Raw genomic sequence first — 22,969 nt, forward strand, 5'->3', positions numbered from 1 at the left:
AATATACCTAACATTGTCAAGAAGGCTGTGAAAATGGTAGAGAATTCTGTCTTTCAATTAGAAACAGTACGTTAAAGATACGTTGAACATGACTTTTGTATATTAATAATCATAATAATTATTATACCGTATTATATTATATTTTGTAATAATCATACCGTAATATATTATATTTTATAATAATCATAATAATTATCGAACCGTATTATATTATATTTTATAATAATCATAATAATTATCAATCCGTTTTATATTATAGTTTATAATAATTAGAATACCGTATTATATTTTATAATACTCTTGATCCCGTATTATATTATATTTTGCAAAAATCATAATAATTATGATACCGTATTATATTTTATTTTGTATTAATCATAATAATTATGATACCGTATTATATTATATTTTATAATAATCATTATACCGTATTTGAAACAGGTTCCAACACTGTACTGTAAGAAAGGACAACAATCATAATGATCATTACACATATTTTAAACAGGTTGCAACACCGTACTGTACGAAAGGACGACAATCATAATGGTCACCTACACATTATTGCAGAGAGGATGTGCCGTACTGTACCGAAGGGTAACAACCATAATGGTAACCTACACATTATTACAAACAGGTTGCAAAACTGTATTGTACGGAAAGGCAAAAGACATAGAGCTTGTCTCAGTTTGCAACAGGGAGTCGAAACCCTACTGTAACTGTAGATTTGTTATACATGGTAAAAGGTATGAACAAATACATAAACAGAGATGACTGATAGAAGCCCTTCTAGGTGGTATGAGCCCACAGTATCAACAATGTCGAAGTTGTTTTTAGTTTCAAAAGGACTTATAGAAAAGTAAATATAACAAGATAAACAGAGTGAAATACTATATATATGTATATATATACACTGGTGGCCAAAATCTTAAGGTGAATTAACATAAAGAAAAAATATGCATTTTGCGTTGTTAGACTCAACCACTTATTTGAGTAGAGCTTCGAAAGATGAAAATAAGAAAATGGAAAATAAAAATAAAAAAACACTTTTTTAGCATTTAGTAGGGAAAATGTGAACACTATGAAATTAGCCTAAATACTAGTTGGTCAAAAGTTTAAGACCATACTGAAACGAAGCATTAATCGGTAAACACGTAACGAGATTTAGTCATTTGAGTTCAAGCATTATCGTTGTCAACATCTCCCATTGACATCTCCTGTATTACATTGGGTAAAAACATGGCAAAAGCTAAAAAGTTCACAGAGTTTGAACATGGCAGAATTTTCGAGCTTCAAAAGCAAGGTCTCTCTCAACGTGCCATCGCTGGTGAGATTGGGCGCAGTAAAACTGCTGTTGCAAATTTCTTAAAAGATTCTAAGGGATACAGAACAAGAATTTCAAGTGGTTGGCCCAAGAAAATTTCGCTGGCGTTGAGCAGTGGAATTCGATGGATTATCCGGCAAGACACCAGCCAATCGTCGAACCAGATTAAGCCCTTACAGACGCAGAATGCAGCTTAAGAAAAATAAGACGGCATCTACGATAGAAAGGCTTTAAAAACCGTAAATGTCTTCAAAGGCCACGCCTCCTTCCACATCTCGAAACAGCTTGGTTAAACTTTGCTGAGAAGCACCAAACGTGTGACGTAGAAAAATGGAATAAAGTTTTGTTCTCTGTTGATAAACAATTTAACCATGATTGTCCAGATGGCTTCCAACGTTACTGGCACGATAAGGATATTCCACCGGAGACATTTTCTACACGACACAGTGGAGGAGGTTCCATCATGATCTGGGGTGCTCTCTCCTTCCATGGAACAATGGAGCTTCAGGTTATGCAGGGGCGTCAAACAGCACCTGGCTACATTGGCATGTTAGAAAGAGCATCATTATTGACTGAAGACCATCGCCTATGTGGAAATGACTGGATCTTTCAGCAGGACAACGTTGCAATCCACAATGCCCGCACGACAAAGGACTTTTTCATGGCGAATAACATGATTCTTTTTGGATATCCAGCGTGTTCGCTCGAACTGAACCCCATTGAAAATGTTTGGGGTGGATGGCAAGGGAAGTCTATAGAAATGGACGTCAATTCCAAACAGTGCATAATCTTCGTGAAGCCATCTTCACCACTTGGAATAACATTCCAGCCATCCTTCTGTAAACGCTTATATCGACCATGCCAAAGCGAATGCTTGAAGGTATTCGCAATGACGGCCGTGCAACTCACTACTGAGACCTCTTGTTGGGAATTTTCTACCTTGTTTAGGACCTCTTTTTGGTATGGTCTTAAACTTTTGACCAGCTAGTATTTAGGCTAATTTCATGGTGTTCACATTTTCCCTATTAAATGTTAAAAAAGTTTTTTTTTTTATTTTCCTTTTTCTTATTTTCATCTTTCGAAGCTCTACTCAAATAAGTGATTGAGTCTAACAACGCAAAATGCACATTTTCTCTTTATGTTCATTGGTCTTAAGATTTTGGCCAGCAGTGTATATACATATATATTAGGTCTAATTTCGACACCTACTAGTCAATTGTACTTCTCATAAGACAATGCATTTATGTCTATTTCTAAATACTACATTATTTAAATAGTTCTCTCGTGGGTTTAAAAAATTCGAAACGTAAATAAAGAGTATTTCACCCACAATGTGTTCACTATATTCATTGCCGACAACACTTTGTGTGTGTGGTTGGGGGACCATCATTAATAGAACAATGAGGACTTTTCATAATATTTTTTCCGCGAATCAAATCCGGTAGGAAACGTATTCTTACTCTCTGGATATAATAAAATACATACGTTCCTTGGGAATACGCTAGAAACAAATGAACACGTTTCACGTATTGAAAACATAAAATTCTTAAAGATGAATAACCGCGAGGGTTATCTGCGCTAGCTTTCTCTAATTTAGCAGTGTAAGGCTGGAGAGAAGTCAGATAGTCATCACAACCCACTGCATGCTGTGGAGAGAAGTCAGATAGTCATCACAACCCACAGCATGCTGTGGAGAGAAGTCAGATAGTCATCACAACCCACTGCATGCTGTGGAGAGAAGTCAGATAGTCATCACAACCCACTGCATGCTGTGGAGAGAAGTCAGATAGTCATCACAACCCACTGCGCAGTGTAAGGCTGGAGAGAAGTCAGATAGTCATCACAACCCACTGCATGCTGTGGAGAGAAGTCAGATAGTCATCACAACCCACTGCATGCTGTGGAGAGAAGTCAGATAGTCATCACAACCCACTGCATGCTGTGGAGAGAAGTCAGATAGTCATCACAACCCACTGCGCAGTGTAAGGCTGGAGAGAAGTCAGATAGTCATCACAACCCACTGCATGCTGTGGAGAGAAGTCAGATAGTCATCACAACCCACTGCATGCTGTGGAGAGAAGTCAGATAGTCATCACAACCCACTGCGCAGTGTAAGGCTGGAGAGAAGTCAGATAGTCATCATAACCCACTGCATGCTGTGGAGAGAAGTCAGATAGTCATCACAACCCACTGCATGCTGTGGAGAGAAGTCAGATAGTCATCACAACCCACTGCATGCTGTGGAGAGAAGTCAGATAGTCATCACAACCCACTGCATGCTGTGGAGAGAAGTCAGATAGTCATCACAACCCACTGCATGCTGTGGAGAGAAGTCAGATAGTCATCACAACCCACTGCATGCTGTGGAGAGAAGTCAGATAGTCATCACAACCCACTGCATGCTGTGGAGAGAAGTCAGATAGTCATCACAACCCACTGCATGCTGTGGAGAGAAGTCAGATAGTCATCACAACCCACTGCATGCTGTGGAGAGAAGTCAGATAGTCATCACAACCCACTGCATGCTGTGGAGAGAAGTCAGATAGTCATCACAACCCACTGCATGCTGTGGAGAGAAGTCAGATAGTCATCACAACCCACTGCATGCTGTGGAGAGAAGTCAGATAGTCATCACAACCCACTGCATGCTGTGGAGAGAAGTCAGATAGTCATCACAACCCACTGCATGCTGTGGAGAGAAGTCAGATAGTCATCACAACCCACTGCGCAGTGTAAGGCTGGAGAGAAGTCAGATAGTCATCACAACCCACTGCATGCTGTGGAGAGAAGTCAGATAGTCATCACAACCCACAGCATGCTGTGGAGAGAAGTCAGATAGTCATCACAACCCACTGCATGCTGTGGAGAGAAGTCAGATAGTCATCACAACCCACTGCATGCTGTGGAGAGAAGTCAGATAGTCATCACAACCCACTGCGCAGTGTAAGGCTGGAGAGAAGTCAGATAGTCATCACAACCCACTGCATGCTGTGGAGAGAAGTCAGATAGTCATCACAACCCACTGCATGCTGTGGAGAGAAGTCAGATAGTCATCACAACCCACTGCATGCTGTGGAGAGAAGTCAGATAGTCATCACAACCCACTGCGCAGTGTAAGGCTGGAGAGAAGTCAGATAGTCATCACAACCCACTGCATGCTGTGGAGAGAAGTCAGATAGTCATCACAACCCACTGCGCAGTGTAAGGCTGGAGAGAAGTCAGATAGTCATCACAACCCACTGCATGCTGTGGAGAGAAGTCAGATAGTCATCACAACCCACTGCATGCTGTGGAGAGAAGTCAGATAGTCATCACAACCCACTGCATGCTGTGGAGAGAAGTCAGATAGTCATCACAACCCACTGCATGCTGTGGAGAGAAGTCAGATAGTCATCACAACCCACTGCATGCTGTGGAGAGAAGTCAGATAGTCATCACAACCCACTGCATGCTGTGGAGAGAAGTCAGATAGTCATCACAACCCACTGCATGCTGTGGAGAGAAGTCAGATAGTCATCACAACCCACTGCATGCTGTGGAGAGAAGTCAGATAGTCATCACAACCCACTGCATGCTGTGGAGAGAAGTCAGATAGTCATCACAACCCACTGCATGCTGTGGAGAGAAGTCAGATAGTCATCACAACCCACTGCATGCTGTGGAGAGAAGTCAGATAGTCATCACAACCCACTGCATGCTGTGGAGAGAAGTCAGATAGTCATCACAACCCACTGCATGCTGTGGAGAGAAGTCAGATAGTCATCACAACCCACTGCATGCTGTGGAGAGAAGTCAGATAGTCATCACAACCCACTGCATGCTGTTGGGCTTATTCTTTTTACTGATGAATAGTGGAATTAACCGTCACATTTTAATTCCCCCACGATTAAAAGGGCGAGCATGTTTCGTGGGATGAAAAGTTGGATCTGCCGTCCGCAGTCTGCGTGTCTAGCGCCCTAACCACCGGACGGAAGCCATTATGTTCGTATTAAAAAAAACAAACGTTTTCAATAATTTAACCAAACTTATTTGTTTCTTTTCTGTCTCCACGAAACGGACCATGCACGGTGGCTTATTTAAGTTAAATTCTATTCACTGGAGTGAATAAAGAAAAAACGCGTTGCGCTACAGATCGAAAGGTTCAAGGTTCGAAATGTAAAGAAGCCGAACAAGTTACGAACTTTCTGCTGTTAGAGCGTTATAAAAGAAACTGTCAATTTAATTATTCAGTTTAACGGCAAACAGATCCCTTGTGGCGATAAGCGCTTTTATCTGGTCAATAGTTAAAAATCAGGGATAGCTACAGATGTCTTGTATTGACGTCAGAAATCCGTATGGTCTACAGGTTGATCCATTTTTGGTGAAAAGTAACAGATATTTCTTATTATATATATTATATGACGTTTTGTTCAACAATAACAAGGCTTAGAAATAAATTCAACACTTACCAAAACGTATTTAATAAACACGAATTTATTCAACAACAACAAGGCTTAGAAATAAATTCAACATTTACCTAAACATATTAAATAAACGCATGCCTGGCCAGAAATTGACACTCATGTCGATAAACAATATATCACAATTATCAAGAAAAAAAAATTAACTAAAAATTAAAAGAAAAACACCAAAGACAAAATTCCAAAAAATACATTTTAATATTAATAATAACAGTAAGTGATAGACAGCAATAATTCATTAACTGAACCATTAATTAGCTATCCTATGAGTCTCTCTCTCAGTGAAGCTTCTGGCAGGATGTTTATTCACTGTGTAGTTCACGACAGTACATCTTATGTGATTATAAATTTGCATAATCTGCTGCGACAATAATAATACTTGTGCATCACTTCTAGGAAAGCTGGAGTACATTTCACCCTACATGAATGTTTACTAAAAATACAACTGATTAACCGGAAGGTGAGTTAACGTTTTAATTTAACTAAAAAATTCGTAGATAAAATAAACGAAAGAAAGAAATAATAAATGAGCGATAACTACAACCGTACTCATTAAAAATAGAATTTACTATTTCAGTGTTATACTGTAGAAAACTTTATATGTTCAGTTGAGGCGATGGAATTGTTTATGACATGATAGATTACGTTAAATCACTCGAGGAAATTTGATTGTATATTACGTGTCAGAACTCAATTGGATAATATTTGATTAATAATACTAAAAGTTGTGCATTACATGACTTCTCTAATCCAGATCGCGTTGAAAATCTCCCTTGTTTACAAATATAACACATAACCGTGTCAAAATTAAAAAGAAACACCGTACGTTCTTTAAGACAGGCAATAGTGATATGGCATTACTGCTTTTAAGGTAAACAACAGTGATGTCACCTCCGTACTATCTTTACGACAAGCTATATTGACATTAAATGTATTTGAGACGAGCTACAGTGATACTGTATCACATCTGTATTGCCTTTAAGTTTGGTTTGTTTTGAATTTCGCGCAAAGCTACTAGAGGGCTATCTGTGCTAGTCGTCCCTAATTTAGCAGTGTAAGACTAGAGGGAAGGCAGGTAGTTATCACCACCACCGCCGACTCTTGGGCTACTCTTTCACCAACGAATAGTGGGATTGACCGAACATTGACTCACGGCTGAAAGGACGAGCATGTCTGGTGTGATGGAGATTCGAACCCACAACCCTGAGATTGCGAGTCGAACCCTTTAACCCACCTGGCCATGCTGGGCATGTACTGTGTTTAAGATGATATCACTTTAGATAGGTTATGTGTGTTAGTATATAGATGATATCACTTTAGACAGGTTATGTGTGTTAGTATGTTGCATTACATTTACCGAAACGGATAAGTAGTTAAGTAGTAGTTATTTTAGCGCAAATATACACATTGAACTACTTCTCATATGTCTTCCATGGGAATCGAACCTTGTATTTTAGCGATGTAATTTAATAAACTCATCCACAGATGAACACAGGAAATATTTTATCTAACTATATCAACAAAAATATTTGTAACATCTTTTTTTTTTTTTTGAAATGTTGCCCACACATCTTACAAAGTTAGACTAAATATAACATTTCTAAGAACTGGTGAGAGAAAGCAAGGAAGAATATACCATAAACAGTGTCGACATGTCCTTTCGATAAATACCCTGGCTCATAAGGCCTGATGGGATACGACAAACATGGTAGTCTAGGCACTATTTATATCAACAACTTTCATGAACAACAAACGTTTGTTTGATTGTTTTTGAATTTCGCCCAAAGCTACACGAGGGCTAACAGTGCTAGCCGTCCCTAATTTAACAGTGTAAGACTTGAGGAAGGTAACTAGTAATCACCAACCACCGCCAACTCTTGGGCTACTCTTTCACCAACGATGATTGACCGCCATTATAACGCCCCTCCAGCTGAAAGGGCAAACATGTTTGGTATAATGAAGATTCGAACCCGTGACCCTCATTTACAAGTCCAGCGCCTTAACTACCTGTCCATGCTGGCCCACACAACGAATGTTATAGTGTGGATTAGATTAAATGCATTGTAGCTATTATTTATTTTGTCATTTAGAAATCCAATATTTAGGATAAGGTTTAATTTATTAAAGCAGTAATTGTTTGCACGTTCTGCCCGATTTGTGTTTCTCACAATTGTTACTATACTTTATAAACATTCCAATATATTTATAAAAGGTGGGTAATAGCATAGTTTGGACTAATGTTCAGCCAAAGAATGTTGGTGGAGCATGCTCAACATGTAAATCGGGTTTAAGCAGTTAATAAAACAATATTATTTATTTATTTGTTTTATTTGTGACATCGCTTATATATATATATGTGTGTATTACGTTACTCTTTTATTTTAAATACATCTATTGCCGTTCGGAGGAACAAGCGAATCAGGTGGCTTTCCTGCGTTTTGTTCTGTGTTGAATAGTTTTTTTAATATAGTAGAGTGACACGTCACACTGTTCGATTTGTTTGAACAGAAGAAATATTTTCTAATGGAGTTATTTCATTTTATTTTTTAACTTGGCTCCATGAAATGATCGGCGTGCATGTACGAATGTCACTCAGTTACGACACTATGTGGCTGTCTGTTGTTTGTTGCAGTAAAAAGCAAAACAATGGACTGACTCCTGATGCTCTGTCCACTGTAGTGAATCGAACACCTGGATTTTAACAATGTAAGTCCATAAACTTACTGCTGACCCACCGGAAATCACGTGGATATCATTAGTTTTCGCTTTGAACAAAATACAGTATTTTGATCTAGATAATGCTGTGGCGGCGCCAAGGGGGGCTTGATCCCCCCAATGAGCCAAGCCCCCAGCCCCCCAATATTGTTAACTACATATATTCATAAAATATGGAAAACACTTCCTCTTTTACATATGCGCATATTTTCATAAACAGATTATTTCTAATTTGTGATAATGAATTATTAATCAGAGTATGATTTTCCAATGAAAACTGCATTGAAAACGAGTTCAGAATAGCACACCTTTCTGAAATGTACCTTGGTATTTACATTATTATAATTTACCATCTGTACTTCATATTGATGGAATTTTTTGAAGCCCCTCCACAGTTTAACTCAGTCCCCTTTCAGCTTCCCCCCCCCCCAACGAAAATATCCTGGCGCCGTCAATGAGATAATATTTTGTTTGGTATGTAATTTTGACACAACATAACACTTGAATAACAGATTTTCTATTATTGCAATGTTTTATGATTTCGCCTTTATGTAGTGAACTTTTGTATACTGTATTTTACTTTATTAAAATAATTATTTTGAAACGCCGCCAACAACTGTTGTTTGGTTGCTCGGGGTAACCTTGCCAAACATGGAGATCGCGCACATTGTATATAAATCCAGTTGCGTTATAGTAGCCTTTTTTGCAAATTACATCATAACTTTTTTTTAAATTTGTGTCATTGGTTTGTCAGTAATTTATTTAAAAACATAGATATAGGCCGCTTTATATATATAAATATATATTTTTTAATTTAAGCGTTAGTTATAACAGGCGAGGGTTTTGAGAAAATAAATCGAACATGCTCTATCTCTAATATTGTATTACTCCGTTGAAAGTAGTTCGGTGAAACAAATTACTTAGGTGAATAAAGTAGAGCTTTGCTTTCATTTGTATCTTCTGACGAACTGAAACAACTTGAGATGGAAACACACAGGGAGCGTGGCGGATATATATTACTGTTAAATATAAGCCACATATGAAACGGCTCTTACATCAGTATTGAAAATCGTGCAACGGTAAACAATATTTCTTTCTTTACTAGTTCCAAGGTTTCGAATTATTAGAAACTCGTTAACTATGAGAACTTTAGGGCATCTTTATTGTTCTTCCTTTTTGTTTTTTGGTTTTTTTTACTGGCTGAAACGATGCCAGTATGCACGTTGGAAGATCTAAGGTTCGAGCCGCGATATGCTACTCAACACAATCTACACTTTCAAATGTGGAACGTTTTTAATTATGAGCCAGTCAATTATGTTAGGCGGTTAAGAATATTTGACTAGGTGGTGAATGTTGTTAATTTGATGTTCTATTTCTTATTAAATTAGGGACTACTGTGCCAAAATCTCATATGTCTTTGACCTGGTCCTTTAATCCATATATCGAATAAGGTGCCATAAGGTTGAAATGTCAATTAATTCTTTAGTTGAGACATATTTTGGTAACTTTCCTGTTGCCTAAATCACTTTCTTACGACTTGTATATAGTAATGTTTGGCAATTAAAAACGAGCCCTGACTTCTTGTCATTGCTACGATAAAAAACAAAAACATGACTTATTTTGCTTTGTAACACTTAAACAAGAACATGACTTATTTTGCTTTGTAGCACTTAAACAAGAACGTGATTTATTTTGCTTTGTAGCACTTAAACAAGAACGTGATTTATACTCTTCAAAAAAAGAAACGCAAAAGGCAAAATTTGAGACAAATTGTTAACAAGTTTATTCCGGGTAGTTCTGTATGACATGTGTGAAACTTTGCACATTCACTGCTGAACATCCAAAGTCTGCAAAGGCGAAGTCCACGCTCACTAGTTGAAGTTTAACGTCACTCAACGTCAATAACGAGTATGCCCCCCCGTGAGCATCAATAACTGCTTGGCATCTCCTGCTCATAGAAGCGATGAGATGACGAATCACATCCTGTGGAATGGCTGTCCACTCAGCCTGCAAAGCTGCTGCAAGCTGAGGTAGAGTCTGCGGTTGAGGTTGTCGCCGTCGCAGACGTCGGTCCAACTCGTCCCAAAGATGTTCAATGGGGTTTAAATCTGGTGATCTGGAGGGCCAGGGAAGAACGTTGATGTTGTGGTGTCTCAAGAAGACAGTGGTGAGTCGGGCTGTGTGAGGACAGGCGTTGTCATGTTGAGAAACGTCGTTGACGTTCACCATGATGGGTTGCACATGGGGCCTCAGAATCTCGTCGACGGTTGCGTACGGTCTGATCAGAAATCCTACGCAGCCCTGGTATGGTTGAGGCAGCAGATGTCGTAGTGCGGGCGTGGTCACACGAGGTCTGCCAGATCGTGGACGGTCACGAGTTGATCCATGTTGTTGGTGACGATTCCATAGCCTTGTGATGGTGCTTGGGTGGACACTCACAGCTCTGGCAACATCTGATCGAGATTCGCCTGCTTCCAAGTCAGTCTTGGTAACTGTATTGCGTGTCGGTGGCTTAACACTGAGCTATGGAAACCGAGAACCCGTCACTTTTATAGGGATTTTGCGCATGTTGCAGTTGCAGAACATGCAGATCTCTCAAACAAATTTATTAAACACGCATGCGTTTTGGCGAAAAATCCGATGTTTTCCTCCGTTTTCAAAGTGCACAACTTTTATTGTCATTTTAGTCTGACAACCAGTGCCTTAACACGTGTAACATCACATACTCTGAGCTTGTAACGTTATTACATATATTTCTCTTTAAAATATCAAAATATCCCTTTTGCGTTTCTTTTTTTGAAGAGTATATTTTGCTTCGTAGTACTTAAACAAGAACATGACTTATTCTGCTTTGTAACACTTAAACAAGAACATGACTTATTCTGCTTTGTAACACTTGAACATGAACATGACTTATTCTGCTTTGTAACACTTAAACATGAACATGATTTATTTTGCTTTGTAACACTTAAACAAGAACATGATTTATTTTGCTTTGTTACACTTAAACAAGAACATGACTTATTCTGCTTTGTAACACTTAAACAAGAACATGACTTATTTTGCTTTGTAACACTTCAACAAGAACATGACTTATTTTGCTTTGTAACACTTCAACAAGAACATGATTTATTTTGCTTTGTAACACTTAAACAAGAACATGACTTATTCTGCTTTGTAACACTTAAACAAGAACATGACTTATTTTGCTTTGTAACACTTCAACAAGAACATGACTTATTTTGCTTTGTAACACTTCAACAAGAACATGACTTATTTTGCTTTGTAACACTTCAACAAGAACATGATTTATTTTGCTTTGTAACACTTTAACAAGAACATGATTTATTTTGCTTTGTAACACTTAAACAAGAACATGACTTATTTTGCTTTGTAACACTTCAATATGTAAACTGTTAGCAAAACGTTTCATTAAAAATTGCAAACAAGAAACATTAGAAAGATATTTTAATTAGTTATCTTTATGTCTCACAAAATATAATTATGAAATATTTTTTTTTAGATATGGATCACATTAGTTGCACAACAGTTGAATTAAGAAACGCATCGATCAATGATCTAACGGAATGTTTGCATGCTTTGTGAGTCTGTAGTTAATCAAACTTAATATATACTTTAGCGTCGAAAGTATATATGATAATTTGCCACGTGTCACATGCTATCAGTTTTAAGCCACTGTTCTGCAAACAACTTAAATTTTGATTATGAAAATTGCCTCAGGAAATATATTTTGAATTAAAAACATGTACGCAACAATTTTATCCCAGGATTAAATGTTACTTAACTATTAAACTTTAAAATAGGAAAGGTAATTACGGTCCACTTTGTATTTCCCAGGGTTCTCACAACCTTGGCTTTGTACTCTGAGGCCAGTATTTAAGAATTTTATGTTTTCAAAGGTAAAACAAGCTCAGTTATTTCTAATCTATTCCTGAAGGACGGGCATGGCATGGCCAGGTGGATAGGGCGCTCAAGTCGTACTTTGCTTGTCCTTTAAGCCCGCTGGGGGAGAGGGAGTTTTCATGTTAGTCTTACTATTCGTTGGTGAAAGAGTAGCCCAAGAGTAGACGGTGGGTGGTGATGACTAACTGCCTTCTTTTAGTCTTTCACTGCTAAATTAGGAACACCTAGCGTGGATAGTAATCTGTTTTCATTTGAGGGCAAGACTACGTTTCCTACAAGACTTGCTCCTCAGTGCAAAAATTAATAATTATGCAGCTAGTCATCATCACCCACCGCCAACTTTTGGGATACTCTTTTACTAACGAATAGTGGGATTGACCGTCACTTATAACGCCCCCACGGCTGAAAGGGCAAGCATATTTGACGCGATGGGGATGCGAATCTGCGACCCTCAGATTACGAGTCGCACGCCTTAACACGCTTGGCCATGCCGGACCCCTGGTATAGTTAATTAGGTTCATGCAGGAACATGAACTGTTTTGCAGTTTTATTGGATGTTGTTGCTTTATTTTTTTACCACTACTTGGCCCCATTGATCATGGATCTTCACCAGATTTGGCATGAAGATTTGTTGAGTCCATGCGAGATAATACGTGTAAACTTGCGGTTTCACATTTGTTTTTGCAGTTTTTATGGACGTTTTCCACAATTACGTACAAGGGAAGCAACTTTTCATGTCCTAAATCAGTGGTTATCAATCTTTTCTAATTTGCGGCACACAACGACAGTCTGAAAATTTTTGAGGCACACCTGGAAAGCATTATCGATTTTTTTAGGTACACGTTATACGGCAAGCGCTAAAAGCCTTAGAACAGTGGTTCTTAACCAGGGTTCAATCGAAGCCCAGGGTTCGGTGAGTTAGTCTCAGGTGTTCGGCGGAGGTCAAGACACCCACACTGTGTGTGTGTCCGGTCCGTTCACCCCACTCGTATGATTCGTGACGTCATGCTCCACTTGGCCATCATTGGCTGCGGCTGATCACGTCACATCACTTGGCCGTAATATCTGTTTTGCAAGAAACTTCGTGTGCTTAGCAGTCGACTTGTGACTGTAGTAATCGTGCGTCATTTGTGATTTCTTTCCTAATCTCTCAATCCCTTCATACTAACTATGTCGAGCAAAAACAGAAAATGGTCGGACGAATACGTACAATATGGATTCACGTGTATAACGGAACATGATGGGGTCAGCGTCCTCAATGCATGATTTGCAATGCCAAGTTGAGCAATTCTAGTCTAGCACCAGCAAAACTAAGAGAACACTCCCTAAAGCTGCATGGAGATGGGAAATACAAGAACACAACGTTTGCTGAATTCAAGGTAAAGAGAGCCAGGTTCGATGAAAAGGCTACTTTGCCTGTTCTTGGATTTGTACCCATCGACAAACCGATCCTCACAGCATCGTACGAAGTTGCGTACTTGATCACAAAGCAGGGCAAACCACACACCATTGGTGAAGCACTCGTAAAACATCTGCGTTGAAGATAGCGAATATCATGCTGGGAAAAGCTGCTGAAAATAAGTTATCCCAAATTCCTCTTTCAAATGACACTATAAACAGCAGAATAGATGACATGAGCGATGGCATCTTGGCTCAAGTAGTTGCAGATCTGATTTCAAGCCCAGCAAAATTCAGCCTTCAACTCGACGAGACCAACGACGTTTCCAGTCTTAGCCAGCTTGTTGTATTCGTGCGTTATGTGAAGAATGACGAGATAAGAGAAAATTTTTTTATTTTGTAAGCCTCTTACAACAACAGTTAAGGCAGCCGACGTGAAGAAACTTGTGGATGACTTATTCAGTGACAACGATCTTTCATGGGATATGGTTTCTGCAGTTTGTTCGGACACAGCTTCAGTCGTGCTGGGACGAAACTCTGGTTTTGGTGCGCTGGTGAAAGCCGATGCACCACACATCATTCTAACGCACTCTCTTCTGCGCAGGCATTGGCAACAGAAACCTTGCCTTCAAAACTGGCAGAAGTATTAAAAAATTTCAGTGGGAAGAGCTGTGTAATGAAATGGGCTCTTAATTGGAGGTACTTCTGTACCATTTTAACGTTCGGTGGTTATCGCGGGGAATGGTGCTTAATCGTGTTTTTGCCATGCGTGTGGAATTAGCCCTGTTTTTTGCGAGAGCACCAACATTGTCATGCAGATTGCTTCAAAAAATCTGAGTTCATTCTCATTTTGGCGTACATGGCCGATATCTTCAATGCTCTCAATCATCTCAATCAACAGATGCAGAGCGGTGGAGTCAACTTCATCGAAGCAGAAGAAAACCTGAAGGCTTTTCAAACAAAGCTACCGTTATGGAAACGACGAACAGAGAATGATAACTTCGCAAACTTTCCCCTGCTGGACAACTGTGTAAGTAAGATCGAAGATGTGTCTGAAATCGGAGACATTTCTGTACCCGGGGAACTGAAGGAAGCAATTGCCATGCACTTAGATGCGCTCACAAAGTCTCTCGACGGATACTTCCCCACCAGAGAGTCATATCCAGCATGGGTGAGACAGCCGTTCACGTTTAGTGTTGCGACAGCAGATGTCAATGATGAATACCTCGACGAAATCATTGAACTTCAGTAGAGCCAGGTTCAACAGCAACTTTTCAGAACAACAACGCTCTCAACGTTTTGGTGTCACCAAATTGTAACGTACCCTCTTATTGCTAAGAAAGCCCTTGAGATACTCATACCATTTGTTACAACGTATCTTTGCGAGCAATCCTTTTCGAGAATGGTAGACAAAAAAACGAAGAAAAGGAACAGACTTTGTTGCGAAAATGATTGAGAGTGGCACTTGTCAGGGTGAAGCCACGCATTTCTGAAATTGTCTCTGAAAGGCAACAGCAAAAGTCACATTGATTTGCAGTAAATATTCATTGAGTTATGTTTTTGTGTGAAATTTATGTTTTGTTGGTTTTGTTCTTTGAACACAGTGATATTGTGTACAACTGATGCATGGTTCATTTTGTGCACTAATAAAATATCTACTTATGTTTCGAATTTGAAAAAAAAAATCATATTTTATTTTTACAATTAAGAAGGGTTCAGTGAATGCAAGTACAAAACTTCCGGAATTCAGTACCTCCAACAAGGTTAAGAACCACCTCCTTAGAACGAAAATCACGGCTAAAGCAAGCGATAATAATGCCATTGTGCATCACGTTTAAATACACGTAACACAGAAGAATTAACTTAAGAAGTGTTAAAACAAAAATCACGGCCAAAGCAGGCGACATTAATGTCATCTGCACATTGACAAGACAATAACTTGCTTTGGCCGTGAGTGTCGTTCTAAGGCTTCTTAACGATTTTGTGGTATAGCAGAAAAATTAAAACTTCTTATTGTTACATATGTTTTCAATGTAACCCTTGTGCCTGCTTCCGAGAGCAAATCAAATTGAAGCGAGGCTCTAGCGCAGACAAACAAGCTCGCATTTCATCATCGACTGCAAGAAGCCTCTCTCTCTCTTTCTGGCTTTAATTTCAGTCAATGCTGAAAATCTAACTTCGCAAAACCACGAAGATGTAAATAAAAGCAGAACTTCAACTGCTTTTGAACTGATTGCAGGATACGAATTTTTAATGTAGATCCAAAACTGATCCAAGCTCTTTTTGGGAAACAATGACTGATAAAATTGACTGACTTCAGTTTTTAGTTGGACAAGACGCTTTAACACCTTTCCTTTTGAAAGCCATCGAACTTCAGTGTGATACAGTAGCTTTTGTAAACCATCGAATGTTTGGAAGGTTTCAGAGTGTCTCTATAGTAGCTTTTATTAACTGATGTGTTCGACTTGCTTGTAAAAATCTCAAGAACGTTGAATGTGTTTCAAAAAGACCGCGGCACACCTGCCAATCTCTCGCGGCACACAGGTTGAGAATCACTGTCCTAAATAAACCTTTCAATAATCATAAATTTACGTGACTTCCGACGAGGGGACGGGTACTACAGCTAAAAATGAAGTAATTTATTTTGGGAGGAACATGCTATATTATTCAACAGAAAATTGGTCTGTCTTTTTCGGGTGCAGACCAGTGTTCTGTTGATGCATGTATATATTCACCTAAAAATAAATTATTTATGGTTATAAGTCGTTGTTTATCAACTTAGTATTATTATATTAGCATAACGTGCTTCTTTCTTCGAGTATTACACAGACCTGTTTCTCAGCTTGGTCAAATAATTTCAGTTTGAGAACAATAATGTTGATGTATCTCAATATCACATAAAAAGTTTGTTTGTCCTTAATATAATGTAAATCTGACGAAGACTGAAGTAACGTATCCGAAAACCTCTGGTCAATACATTTCAACTTAAGAGTAAAACATCTTCATTGCTCAATTATTTAATGTTTCTCACACATTTACAATAAAACTCGATTTAAATAAAAAATTAAGTAGGAAATGGAATGTTAAAGGTAATTGAGGATTGTGTATAAAACTGTTGATATTAGAAAATGTTTGTTTGTTGAATCTCGCCCAAAGTTACTTAAGAGCTAAATGCGCTAATCGCTCCTAATGTGAATCGAGAAACAAGAAATAGGACAACTAGACAACGCTATCAACAACAAACTTTTGAGCTGCTCTTTACCAATGAATAGTTAGATTGGCCATAATATTATAATTCTCTCAACGTTAAAAGGTCAAGTATGTGTGGTACGATGGGAAGTCGAACCCGTGATCCTCAGATTAGGAATGAAACGCCCTAACCACTGGACGATGTATTTGTGTATTTCATTCGTCTTTTTTTTCTATCTTACATATTATGACTTGTGTGATCAAACTACCAGACCAATTGTGTATGTACTGATACCTACTCCCCCCTCGGGAGATAGCCCGATGTGGCTTTGCTATAAGAAACAGACAATACCTACTTTCAAGTAATACCTAAATTTTGGAAATTTGGTAAAACTAGCAACCTCTATGTACAATAATCGTTAACTACGTAATACTGTAAAATATGTCCTGCACTTTAAACTGTGGGTGCGTTATGAGAGTAACAGTCAATTCTTATCTTGAGTGTCAAGTACTACGGTCTTTTGTTTTTATTAGTAATTAAAAATTAAAAATGACGGTAGAGAGACATATTAGCTTTACCATAATTATCAAATACAAACTTAAATACATTACATTCCCTTTCTTACTACATGTCTGTAAATTCTTAGTATAGTAAAACAGTTTAACATTTATTTATATTTATGATTTCTTCTAGGTTTTAAAAAGGTGAACAGTCATCGTGGATGTCAAGTCAAACGGAATAGATGAGTTTTCTAAGAGCAATCTCGATACGAAACAGTACTGTGTTAGCTCACAATGAAACAGCATATTGTTTGTGTGAACTTTCTTCTTGGTGATTCGTTTGTTTTGAAGTTTATAACATTTTACATTTTGTTGTTAGCGTATAATTCATCAGTACTGTCGCAATTACCGATGGATCTGCATATATCAGGTATGCAGTCTTGCGTATTTTAATTTTCCTAGTAATGTATTACATAAATGAAAATATATTTTCTACATATTTTTTATTCATTTTTATTTCAACAAAATCTTAAAGAAAGTTGTAATATTAAGCATAAAGTACATTTTTTATTAAATTATTACTATAAAAGAGTTATTATTTGTGTATCACAGAGGTCGCATTAGCTGTTTGTGCGTTTCTTGAAATTAATATAAACAGCTGGTTTGCGTGTCATTTGATGTTATTATTGATTATATTGACATGTCGCTAATTTTAACTTTAAAGTTAAAAGTAAGTATTCTATATTTAGATATTTAAAAGTTATTTTTGCGATACTCAGTAAATAAATAAATATGATTGTTATATTGTTGCAAGAGTTGCTATTTTCTTGGAAATTTAAACTTGAAGATGCTGTGCATACAATGGTCAGTATAATGTACAGACCATACCCTTCACAAATTCGTAAACAGTTTGGCATTATTTAGTAATAGGAACCGCAGGTGTACGCAGTGTGTGTAGATCATGCGGTAGTACTAAGTAATTCGGGTACAATTAGATTTAAATTCAATGAATGTTTTGGACGATTGCTTAGGCTAAAAACATTAAAACCGGGTATAAAGTGAATTGGATTATCATGAAATTTGTTTCTAGTTTTTTATTAAATTAGCATGTTTGATGGTCGAAGAAAATTTAAAATTTAATATGCTCTTATATTGCAATTTACAGGCTTTTAAGTTATATATTGCAATTTACAGGCTTATAAGTTATATATTGCAATCTTTGTAATAAAATGTTAATTTGACGCCTAACTAGTATAAAGTACAGACATTCTAATAAATGAAATGGTTGTAATAAGCGGTATAGTGTGTTCAAACTTTTAATGAACTATAGGCCTAAGTTTTGTCATTCCTGCTCACAGAAAATATTTTCAGTATTGTTTAGTGTTATAACTTCAATATAAGTTTCTTTAAAATTTTCCAGAATGTGAGATTATAGGTTTTAAGAATGCAACAAAGAATGAATGTGGCTATTGTGTTGGTGGATTCACAAGTTTACCTTATAGTTATGGTACAGACTGTCATGGGCTGTGTGGAGGCTCGGGAGTTCTTGACTGTAATGACACTTGCAATGGTAGAGCCTATATTGATGAGTGCACAGGGATTTGTTTGGGTAAGTTGCTGAATTAGCAAACAACAGTCCCAAATTTTGAAGGTTAAACATATGTTTAATTACTTAAGTTTCTGGATGAGGTGTTACTGTTATTTATATTCTTAGAGATCTTGAGCCAACGGACTTGTGTACAATTTTTTGTACAACCAGTTAGATGAGCAAGTTATAATTTTTAAGTTATAAGGCTGATGATATACTTATGACAAAGTGAACTCAAGCTTTTAAATGAGTTTTAGAGTACAAAACACAAGAACTTTCAGTGTGGCAGAAGCATGTTTGTTTCAATAAAATTACAGTTCCTTTTGGGAAAATATACTTTAGATTGTATAGAAAAGTATATGTGTAAGCATGTAATTCTGAACAATCAGGTTATAACTTGTTTCTTTCCAACATGCAGAAGCCATTTCAGTAAAATTGTAGTTCTATTCTTAAATTTTATGCTGTTGAATTCTTTTCAAACATTTTTAAATGATTTGTTTTGGTGACTTCAGTGAATAATGTGCTTCCTGCTTCTCGTGTGTCTCGTAGTTTATGTACTTAGCAAACTTTTTGCCTTGAAATTTCTGTATTAGATGTGTTTGTTTTGTTTCCTGTTTTTGTATCAATTTCTATCCTTAACCCTTGATCTTTAGTGTAATTGTTTTGGCCTTCATTAATTGCTTTAAAAGTGTTCACATGCGTATGCATTATAGATGTAGACTGGCATGTCTGAGAATATATCAAAAGCTGTTACAATTACATTTATAAAAGTGTTCAGACTTGTGTACATTTACGCAGGAATATCTATATGAGCCTCTATATGTGCATAAGGGTGACACTCATACATAAATTATATTGTGTACATATATATATAATACTTGTCAAAATAAAAAAAAAAAGAAAAAGATGAACTGTACACAAGTTGAGGATATTTGTCTGGATGTTGAGATCACAAGACAAGCATTCCTGTATTGAGTACTACCCTATGCAAAAGCAGATCCATAAAAAAAAACATTAACTACAGTGTGAGGAACATTCACCAGATTGTTTTTTATGAAATGTAATTGTAACAGTTTTTGATATATTCTGACATCTTTTGTATATTCTAAGAGATATCAGTTTACATCTATAATGGATGTGCACGTGAATCACAGAATGACAAACCTCATGGTCAAGCTTTATTTTATTGTCCAAATGTGCAACGTTATGTGTGAATCAAGCACACTTGCAACAAGTTATTACAAAGATAATTTATAACAATGAATTACTGTTTACATAAAAACATATGTTTACATTGCAACAAATATTGACTTAATGAAGAATGATAAGGACTGACAATGGACAAACTTTTTTTAAAAGTTAAATTTTATTATTAACATCCAGGTTACACACGCACACACGCTGCTGGCCAAAATATTAAAGCCAATGAACATAAAGAAAAAATATGCATTTTTGATGCCCCTGTATAACCTGAAGCTCCATTGTTCCATGGAAGGAGAAAGCACCGCAGATCATAATGGAACCTCCTCCACTGAGTCGTGTAGAAAATGTCTCCGGTGGGGTATCCTTATTGTGCCAGTAATGTTGGAAGCCATCTGGAGCATCCAGGTTACATTTTTTCTCATCAGAGAACAAAATCTTCGTCCACTTTTCTACGTCCTCTGTTTGGTGCTTCTCAGCAAAGTTTAACCGAGCTGTTTTGTGGTGTGCAAGGAGGCGTGGCCTTTGAAGAGGTTTATGGTTTTTAAAGCCCTTCTCTCTATTTTTTTTTAGCTGCATTTTGCGTCCGTAAGGGCTTAATCTGGTTCGACGATTGGCTGGTGTCTTGCCGGACAATCCATCGAATTGTACTGCTCAACGCCGGCGAAATTTTCTTGGGCCGACCACTTGAAATTCTTTTTCCGTATCCCTTATGATCTTTTAAGAAATTTGCAACAGCAGTTTTACTGCGCCCAATCTCACTAGCGATGGCACGTTGAGAGAGACCTTGCTTTTGCAGCTCAACAATTCTGGCACGTTCAAACTCTGTCAACTTTTTAGCTTTTGCCATGTTTTTTACCCAATGTAACACAGGAGATGTCAGTGGGAGATGTTGACAATGCTAATGCTTGAATCCAAATGACTAAATTTTGTTACGTGTTTACCGATTACCACTTGGTTTTGGTATAGCCTTAAACTTTTGACCAGGTAGTATTTAGGCTAATTTCATAGTGTTCACATTTTCCCTATTTAATGCTAAAAAAAGTTTTTTTATTTTTATTTTCAATTTTCTTATTTTCATCTTTTGAAGCTCTACTCAAATAAGTGGTTGAGTCTAACAATGCAAAATGCATATTTTTTCTGTATGTTCATTGGCCTTAAGATTTTGGCCAGTAGTGTGTGTGTGTGTGTGTGTGTGTAGTCTAGTTTTAAGATGTCTCTTATTATATGATATATTATAATGAATATATGTTGAACTAAACAGTCATTTCTATATAAAACAAAAAAAGAAGAAACATTTTTACCCCAAAAATATAAACAGATATTTATAATGTAATAATGTTTTGTAATAAAGCAAATGTTTTTTCCATCAAAATTTCAAATCACCAGTGGAATAACATTCCATCTGGAAGCATTGTAAACATTAAATACACTGATTGATTTATTATTTACCATTTGTTTGTGACATGAATGTTTTGTTTTCTTTGATTCATATTTAAATGTATCTCGGTGGTTTTTATGTGACATTTTATTTTTATTTTATGTTGTATTGAAGTTAATATAAATTTCACATATTGTACTAACATTAAAATGTTACATTGCATTTTTATTTAACAAAACATAAGAATTTTGTAATAAATATTTCATACAAAATCTGTTTTAAAATTCTTACATTCATGTTTGGGTAACTTTTATGAATCAATTTTCCAGGTGGTGATACTATGTTGGAGGAAAGTGACCTCGAGATTAATAAACGTGACTGTAGGGGTCTTTGTAAAGAAACTGCAGCTTCACCTTATAATTTTGATGCTTGTGGTATATGTAGTCTCAACCCCCAGTCTTCAAGCAAGTTCCGAGACTGTACAAAGACATGTTATGCACCAGGTAAGATATTATAATTAAATATGTGCCACTTAAGATACATTGCAGTAAAATCAAGTTACAGAAGTTTATTTAATGTGTCACAGTGTACATGTAATCAAATATCGTTGCACAAAATATATAGTTGTAATAATGTTTGTGTGTAGGGTTATGACTTGTGCTAGATATTGGTTCATGAAATTTTTTATATAGTGATTTACTAGAAATGCTTTTGATACTGTATTTATTACAAACTTGACAAAACAAATTTACTTCTAGATACATGTTCGTAGTATGTCTTTTGTATCATTTATAATTTTTTGTTTCTATAAATGGATATGGCTAAGTGATTTTTTTTCAACTATCTTAAATTCTTTGTACAGTATGATCCTGCATATAATTCACAGTATATTTTTGGCTTCACGTACTAGAAAAAATCTATACGTAGTGTGTATAATAATAATAATAATAATTCTTATATCTGATTTGCCTCTGTGACACAAGCATTAAATTATTGTGTTGATTAGTGATTGTACATACATGTATTAGTAAACATGGTTGACTACTAATCAAGTATATTATTAATGGACAAACAAATGCTGAACTTGTGATAACCTGTAATTAGTCTATACATATTCTTAAACAATTCCCTCTACCTTCAGCATTGGAAAGTGACTACAGCTGAATAATATTGTGAAAATATTGTAGCATGGGATGATAAAATCATCTTCTGACCTAGTGCAACAAAGCTTCGAGAAAATCAAAAATGTTTTGCTTGTTTATATTTTGACTGCTCACTATTAGCAAACTTGT

The 22,969-nt window shown here is 36.8% G+C and overlaps 2 protein-coding genes across 2 annotated transcripts in view; one reads left to right on the forward strand and one right to left on the reverse strand.

The window, feature by feature from the left end:
- The window catches only part of LOC143245228 (glycoprotein 3-alpha-L-fucosyltransferase A-like), a 524,457-nt gene that overhangs the window by 410,977 nt on the left and 90,511 nt on the right, over positions 1–22,969 (reverse strand). The window lies entirely within an intron of this gene.
- Positions 1–22,969, forward strand: part of LOC143245226 (uncharacterized) — a 63,127-nt gene that overhangs the window by 16,071 nt on the left and 24,087 nt on the right. Inside the window, exons 3-5 of the mRNA XM_076491343.1 lie at positions 17,702–17,938; positions 18,929–19,117; positions 22,007–22,180. Of these exons, the coding sequence (XP_076347458.1) occupies positions 17,803–17,938; positions 18,929–19,117; positions 22,007–22,180 (499 nt within the window). The 5' untranslated portion in view covers positions 17,702–17,802. The remainder of the gene's footprint in view (positions 1–17,701; positions 17,939–18,928; positions 19,118–22,006; positions 22,181–22,969) is intronic.

This window comes from Tachypleus tridentatus, chromosome 2 (genome assembly GCF_004210375.1).
Source record: "Tachypleus tridentatus isolate NWPU-2018 chromosome 2, ASM421037v1, whole genome shotgun sequence".
NCBI lineage: Eukaryota > Metazoa > Arthropoda > Merostomata > Xiphosura > Limulidae > Tachypleus > Tachypleus tridentatus.